The sequence below is a fragment of the Gopherus flavomarginatus genome, chromosome 11 (genome assembly GCF_025201925.1).
Source record: "Gopherus flavomarginatus isolate rGopFla2 chromosome 11, rGopFla2.mat.asm, whole genome shotgun sequence".
Classification (NCBI taxonomy): Eukaryota; Metazoa; Chordata; order Testudines; family Testudinidae; genus Gopherus; species Gopherus flavomarginatus.
In genome coordinates, this window is record NC_066627.1 from 8,282,304 (window position 1) to 8,290,726 (window position 8,423).

The 8,423-nt window shown below is 45.6% G+C and overlaps 1 protein-coding gene and 1 pseudogene across 6 annotated transcripts in view; one reads left to right on the forward strand and one right to left on the reverse strand.

Moving 5' to 3' along the window:
• LOC127031107 (zinc finger protein 707-like) overlaps positions 1-8,423 on the forward strand; it is a 769,794-nt gene that overhangs the window by 724,842 nt on the left and 36,529 nt on the right. For all 6 annotated transcript variants that reach the window (XM_050917856.1, XM_050917854.1, XM_050917855.1 and 3 more), the window contains one exon: positions 7,878-8,021. In XM_050917856.1, the coding sequence (XP_050773813.1) occupies positions 7,878-8,021 (144 nt within the window). The remainder of the gene's footprint in view (positions 1-7,877; positions 8,022-8,423) is intronic.
• The window catches only part of LOC127031106 (zinc finger protein 345-like), a 565,317-nt pseudogene that overhangs the window by 552,340 nt on the left and 4,554 nt on the right, over positions 1-8,423 (reverse strand).

Genomic DNA, 8,423 nt, shown 5'->3' on the forward strand with positions numbered 1-8,423 from the left:
TGTGGGGGCAGGAAATTCACAGCGTGGGGAAAGGAGGAGGCCAGGGTGTGGCAGACCTGCTGGGAGTTATTTACTAAGTGGCCTAGATTCTAGGAACAGACCCAGGAGGTTTGGAGGTGAGAAATGCCCTAATTTGTGAAGAGAGAAAATAACCCACCTACATGGAGCTAGTCAAACTGACCAGACTCCTAGTGCTGGAGCCTGACCTCACTAACCAGCAGCTGCTGTGAGATATGAAAGGGGACACCCATGAGTCAGGCTTATTGGAGCTGCCTCTCCCTTCATATCCCTCTCCTCACAATGAGGAGGGTGTTGGGCAGTCCTACCAGCGAGCTCTCCCTGGACCCTGCTAGGGGCTCCATCTCCTGTATCAGTCAGTGGCTAGTAGGGGGGTGATGGATCTGCTGGGAGAGGATAAGGGGCTCTCTCTTCATCCCCTCACCCTGGCATTTGCTGGATACTCTGAGCCAGGTCGAGGTGGGACTCTCCTGACTATGATCCACCGAGAGCTTCCATTTGATTCACTCCTCTCTGCCACAAATAGTGGGGCTGTGAGTGGGGCAGCAAGTCCTTAGTGTTGGACTCTTACTCTTTCAGGGGCCTGGTGACCTTCAAGGAGATGGCTATGTATTTCACCAGGGAAGAGTGGGCTCTGCTGGACCCCACTCAGAGAGCCCTCTACTGGGATGTCATGCAGGAGAACTATGAGACTGTGGTACCTCGCTGGGTAAGGGTTCCTGTCCCTTCTGTTCTTGGAAGGGGAAATGAAGAGTGAAGGTTCACTGCCACCCCCACAATGCCATCTGTACCCTGTCCTGTTTCAGCATCACCCCAATAGGCCAGTGACACACATAATACCAGAGACCCTCCTCTGCTGCAGAACACTTTGGGAACAGAGCACAGGAGCCGTATTGCACAGTGTCAAATATCTCCTGTTTGCTCAAGTGAAACTGGGGGTTAGGTCTGGCATAACTGTCCCATACCCCTAATCATTTTTTGTTGCCCTTTTCTGAACCTTTTCCAATTCCAATATATCTATTTTTGAGATGGGGTGACAATGCTGCATGCAGTATTCAAGATGTGGGTGTATCATGGATTTATTTGCTGTTTTTACAAATATGATCTATGAGATATTCTGTCATATCTATCACTTTCTTAATTATTTCCTACATTGTTCACTTTTTTTCACTGCTGCTGCACATTGAGTGGATGTTTTCAGAGAACTATCCACAGTGACTCCAAGATCCATCTCTTGAGTGGAAACAACTAATTTAGACCCCATCATTTTGTATGTATAGTTGGGATTGTGTTTTCCAATGGGCTGCACTATGTGCTATCCTGTCATCTAGTACTGCTGAGATCCTGGATTCAGTAATATCCCTGCCCTTCCTGTTCCCTTTCTCCACCGAACCCCGCCAGCCCATGCTTCCTGTTCCCAGCTTCCCCAGGATTCTCGCACTGTCTCTGAACCTCTCTGTCAGCAAGAAGCAGTGCCAGGGACACTTGCCCTCTGTCTGGAGTCTTCGATTTCTGGGACATGGATTTACTTTCTCTGTGTTGTAAGAGGCTCTGTCATAATGAGTGTCTGTGACGTTACCCAGAGTACAATCTGGACTGTTAAATAGCTGTCCCCTCAGTCCTCCAGCCTGGGGTGCCTTTTCCACTGTTTTCCCGCGAGAACAGCCCCTCTTGGCCAATTAACACACAGTCTCCAGCATGTAACTCACTCCCAGCTACACAGTATTGAGTGCTGCTAGACAGCCACTCATGAATTACACCTCAGGAGAAAACCAGCAAATTCTCAAGTGCCCAACTTTCCCCCAGAAATGTGCATCTTGCACTGTCCAGCACGCTACTGAACGACACAAGCTCATATGAAGTCTGTCATTTCATCAGCGGAAAATGACATGCACCAGCTTGTTATCCCAAACAGAGTTTCCAACACACTTCAATCCACACATACTGGTTAGATGAACAATAAACCAAGATTGTTAACTACCAAAAACTAAAACTAGGCCCAGTCCATGAAAGGGGCACTCCCAGGAGAGACTGTATAAAGGCTGGAACATGAAACACCTTTGTAAACCTGAGACAGCTGCCTTGGGGACAATGACAGGGAGAATCCCCAAAGTGACTCCTTTGTTTCTGCTCTTCTCTGGCCTCCGATTGTTCCTTCCAACGTGGAGTACTTTGCACTTGTCTCTACTGAATTTGATCCTATTTACTTCAGATCATTTCTCCCGTTTGTCCAGATCATTTTGAATTTTAATCCAATCCTCCAAAGCACTTACAACCCCTCCCAGCTTGGTGTTGTCCGCAAACTTGATAGTGTAAGAGAGAGACTGTTACTGGGAGGGTTTCCCCATGTGTCAGAGGGTTACACCCTGGTGGGAGGGGGCTAGGCCTGTACTGGAATAAGGTCACTCTGTGCTTCACAGTGTGCCAGAACCTAGAATGTGCATTAGCAGGGGAAAAGCTGGGGGGGAATCGGCTTGTGGAATGGACAAAAGCCTAGTCTGAATTCTCACACCTTGCCCTTTTCACCCCGGCAGGCCAGAGAATAACATCCATGTTTAACATCCATGTTTCGCTGCAGATCATCTCGTCCTCCCAGGGGCAAGGAAATGGCTGCAATGGAGCTGGCTCAGGTAAGAGATTATCAGGGTGGCGGGCTCTGCTTGGAGGTTGAGGAGCAGTAAATGCATAAGAGGGTGGGAATTGCTAGAGGTGGTGGGAAGCAGGAAATATCTCGGGTGGAGAAAGGGAGGGGACAGCATGTGACAAACCTGCTGAGACTTGTGTAGTGTAGGGCGTGATGGGTTGTCACCCCCAGGAGGCAGTTTGTGGAGCTTCTGGGAACTGCTGTGTCCTCTAACCCTCACGCTGGGCTGGCCCTTCTCACACTGCTTTGCTGGAGATTTCGCCAGCCTCTCCAGGGCCTGTTATCACCCAACACAACAGCAGGTGGCGCCATGCAGCCAACTAAGCTACCTGAGTGCGTTACCTAAGCCACTCAAGGACAGATAGAAGACAAGAGCCAATTTCCCACTCCCCAACCTTGCACACTTGCTGTAGTATAAATCCAGAATTATACCATCTTATAGTGCACGGGGATCTCTATAATGCAAGCTCATTAATATAGTTCCCCTTCCCCTCGATATGGGACAGATGTGCACAACAAGCTGAGATTTTCCCCAGACACTTCACTCAAAATACGCTCGGTTAAGATAAAGCATCAAACAAGTTTATTAACTGCAGAAAGATAGATTAAGTGATTATAAGTGATAACAAACAGATCAAAGCAGATTATTTAGCAAATAACCAAAACTCAGGCTAAGCCTAACATACTAGATGGATAGAATTTGAATTAGCAATTTCTCACCCTGACTGATGGTACAATCAGTCCCCCAAGTTTCCATACTACAAGCTAGAAATCTCTTGATCCTGGGAGCAGCACTTCCCCCACATCCGTTTTTGTTTCTCAGGTGTTTCCAGGAGTTCTCTTGTGTGGGGAATGAGGCCAAGAGATGATGTCACACCCCACCTTATGTAGCTTTTCCATATGGTGGGAACCTTTTATTCCGAAACTCAGTTCCTAGTCCAGTTTGTGGAAAAATACAGGTACTAAAATGGAGTTTAGTGTCATGTGGTCTGGTCACAGGCCCTGCTGAGTCATAGTAGCCATGACTCCTAGGCTGGCTGAAACATTCACAGGAAGGCTAAGCTCTTCCACAGTCCATTGTCTTTGTTGAACCATCAGCACTGTCTGGCTTCTTCATTGTTGTACCTGAAAGGCTCGTTGTGGGTGTTACCCAGAGTAAGCACATTTGAAATACAGATGCAGAATCAATATCCATAACTTCAGATACGAACATGATATGTGCACACAAATAGGATAATCGTATTCAGCAAATCAGAACTTTTCCAGTAACACCACACATGATGCATCTTGTACAAAATAGATCATAATTATGTCCTAATCATATTATAATCATACCACTATGATGAATATGAGGGTGTAGTGTCAGGTCCTAATTTCAAGGCACAGGAGTTGAGATGGAACTTCCCCTCTTTGTGGAACAGGAAATAACCCTCCAGCCAGGGCTGGAACAACTTCCCAGACTCTCAGTGATGGAGCCTGAATCTACTGGTATTTCATTAATTACCACTAACCCCAATCTTTGTGGCAACTGTAAACTTTATCAGTGATGATTTTGTACTCTCTTCTAAGTCATGGATAAGAATGTTAAATAGCATAGGGCCAAGAATCAATCCCTGCAGGAACTTGCTAGAAAGAAATCCACTCGACCGTGGTTCCCCATTTACTATCAGATTTTTTAATCTATTTAATGTATGCCATGTTTATTTTGTATCATTCTAGTTTTTTTAGTAAAAATATTGTGGTGATCAAGTCATGTCCCTTACGGAAGTTTAGGTATATTACATCAATACTATTAGCTGCAACCAAACTTTTGATCTCATCCAATAAGGATATCCCGTTAGTTTGATAGGCTCTATTTTCTCAAAACCTTTGTTAATGGGCACTACAATTCTGACCTTCTAACTTCTATTCTTTACGATTGACTTCCCCTTTCTTCCATATATTTTATTTGGAGAGTGCTGGGATTCCTACCAGGGAGCCACTATCAGGGTCCAGAGACAGCCCCATCTCCTATATTAAGCTCTAGCTAGTAGCTATGTGATAAATGTGAAGACCCTTCTTCTATCTGTCAGCTGGGAGACACAAAGATTCTCTCTTTCTACCCTCTGATGCCTCCTGGCTGCTGTAAGCAAGGTGGGGTGGGACTCTGTTAACATGTGCCTTCCGGAGCTTCCATTTCCCTGGTGCTGCTGTTCCGTGAATAGTGGGGTTGTGAGTGGGTCAGCAGGTACTGAGTATTGGACTCCTGCTCTTTCAGGGGCAGGTGACCTTCGAGGAGGTGGCTGTGTATTTCTCCAGGGAAGAGGGGACTCTGCTTGACCCCACTCAGAGAGCCTTCTACAGAGATGTCATGCAGGGGAACTATGAGACGGTGGTCTTGCTGGGTAAGGATTCCTGTCCCTTCTGTTCTTGGAAGGGAAAATGAAGAGTGAAGGTTCATGCCACCCCCACAATGCCATCTGTACCCTGTCCTGTTTCAACATCACCCCAATAGGCCAGTAACATACATACTACCAGAGACCCTCCTCTGCTGCAGAACACTTTGGGAACAGAGCAGAGGAGCAGCATAACACAATGTCAAATATCTCCTCTTTACTCAAGTAAAACTGAGGGTTAGGTCCAGCATAATGAACAGAAGCTTCCTATCCCCAGCCTTCTCTCAAACCCTGAGCCTTCTCTACCCAAACCAGAATGTGCTTGGGGTGTAACAAGCAGGCGGCTGGAGTCAGAGCTGCCAGTCCTGGGTTACTTATCATACAGACACTCAGTGCGTCCTTGAACGCTGGCTGGGAGTATCCAGACAGGGGAGCTCCAGCAGCAGAACACTGAATCTCACCCAGGATTACAGATGACGAAACTCCTCACTGATCTAGATTGTACCCTAGCATGTGAAAATGACCTAGGTTGGTAGTGACATTTCTTGAGACATGGAGAGTCTTGCTCCCATATCACCAGGTGTAATAAAAATAACAGGAAAGGCCAAATATGGAAAACTGATTGTTTAGCTTGCTTTTGACCTGCATCATATTTTGCAATATATTCCAAATAAGGAAATTAATGTGCAACATATGTGTCATTGTTCGTGGTTTTAAGTTGTAAAAGGCTTGTGTGATTTTTAGCTCGGGGACAGTATTCCAATAGCTGTCGCCCCCTGCGTGCTTGTAACCAAGAAAAGAGCCTCAGGCTGAGCTGATTCAAATATTAATCCTGTGGTCGTTTTCCACAACAGCCTCAATAGGTCGCTGTGATGGAATGTAAGGCTACATCTAGACTACCCACCGTACCGGCGGGTTAAAATCGATTGCTCGGGGATAGATATATCGCGTCTCATCTAGACGTGATATATCGATCCCCGAGCACGCTTATATCGATTCTGGAACAACACCAACCCCAATGGAGTTGCTGATTTGATAGGGGGAGCCGTGGATATTGATCCCGCGCGGTGAGGATGGGTGAGCAATCTGATCTTAGTTATTCGACTTCAGTTACGTTATTCACGTGGCTGAATTTGCGTATCTAAGATTGATTTCCCCCCGTAGTGTAGACCAGCCCTTAATGTCTTCATACCTTCCCCCTGCAGGAGAATGGCTTTTTGACCAGCTGTTTGCCTTGCTGTCTCTGAGGAACTGGTCTGTGGGTGTTCCCCAGAACTGTAACTTTTTCAGTAATATCATACTGTAAAATCTCACCATTTTACATACAGCGTTACTACACATTTTAACAGGAGGATAATATTCAGTAGGTTATGCGTTTTCTAATGATACCTCACAAGCCATACTGGGTACAAAATTGATCATAATTTTCTAGAAGAATGAACACAGGGGTATAGACTGACACAGTGTCTGTGTGTGTGTTCCCAGCAGATATGTGGGTATTTCAATCCCTCATAAGCACAATGTTTGGCATCTTCAAGGACCTGGGGAACTGGTCCTGGGAATTCACTAGTTTAGCAAGTGTGAGACTGCATGAAATTGTGAGACACTTTGGTATTAATAATAAAATAATATAATCTGATAAAATTGCAATGAATCATGCTAGGTATGCCATGTAAAGTGTTAGTGAAAATGTTATGATTTGCCAAGTATGATAATTTTGTTTCTATGTTTCTATCACCTTTGTATTCTGAGTTACAGATATGTAGGGTATATCTGTATTTCCAGACATGTGCAGTTTTTCTGCGTGACACTCCCAGACATATTGGCATCAACATTGCCTAGCGTGTTTGATGGCCCATTGAGGGTCATCAGCTGTACAATGAACCCATGGACCAAGGGGATACACCTATTGAGTCAGCAAGACATGCCAGGGTTTGCCTGTGTAATGAAACCTCCAAAGCTTTTCCATGCCACGTGCTGTGAAGCTTGTGTTTGGGACACAGGAAGTACAAGCCACATGGCAAAAGGAATATAAAGCGCAGCTGCATCATCTCCATCTTGTCTTCAATCCCCCTTCCTACCTCTGGAGCAACTTCTCTACAAAGTGAACCCTGGAACAAAGGACTGAATGACCCATCCAAGCTGTGGATGCGTTCCAGACAGACTTTCAAGCCAGCAACTCACCAATACTGCTAAGAACCTGATATATCCATTTTGGAATGTATCTGACTGCTTTTCCATTTATCTTCTTTCTGTCTGTCTTTCTTTTAAACCTTTAGTTTAGATGCTAAAGAATTGTCTGGAAGGATGGAATTTAACTTCATTCTTTCATTTGTTCTTTCTTCTAAACATTTAGTTTAACTGCTAAAGGATTGGCTGGCAGCATGGTATTTTGGATGGGATCCAAACCTGGGTAATGTGGCTAACCTTCTACCCACCCACTTCCTGGATCCAATTAGGATCACTCTCCTGCTGCCCTCTGGCCATGCTGTATCACAGTGAGCAGAGTTTTTAAATAACCTCTCACTGTACGGGACCTAGTTGCTGATTAGGAGTCAGAGGGGGCCGTGTGATTTCTTTTTTCAGAGTCTCGTTAACCAGTGTGTGGGATCAGAAGCACAGTTTGTGACTGGTCAGTGAGTTTAACTTCAGTGTTAACCACCAGTTTGAGGAGCATCTGCTCTCCCTTTTTCAGCCTGCTCTGACCTTGGCATTTTCAGTGAGGACTGCCCCAGGAACACCAGGTCACACTAAGCACTGAAGATAAATTAATAGAATGTTTTTGATGATAAAATTGTACGAAATCAACTGAACTCCTTTGTTTTCTTTCATCTGAGAAGAGTTTCTGGTTTTCCAACGTGATGTGATCTCCCAGCTGGAACAAGGGGAAGAGCACTGGGTCCCAGAGCTCCAGGGTTCAGAGGAAAGAGAGATCCTGAGATCTCCCCGCACAGATGCGGAAACATTAAACCAACTCAGAATCTGTAAGTGCCTGAAGGAAACATCTAGGATGCCCTACAAAGCTCTTGGGAAGTCTCTCAGTTCATTATTGTCCGTAGCAGGGGTCGTATCCGCAGGGTAAATATAGCTCAAGGCTTCCTATAGATGCTAGCAGACACCGGGCAGTAGCTTTCTCCCTTCCCCCTGTGAAGTTGGATGGGATGTGAAGGCTGAATTAATCCCCTCCTCTGTCCTGTTCGGGGGAGCTGAGTTCCTGATTTTTATTTGACCTCTCTCCAGCACTTGTTTTGGTTTGGCCTTCCCCTTTCCATCCCTGTTTGAGGTTTCTGTCTCTATCACAGCAGGTGATGCAATGACGTGTGAGGTTAAGCACAGACCAGAAAAAGAGCAGGGAAACCAGCTAGGGGAGAAAATGGATAAATTTA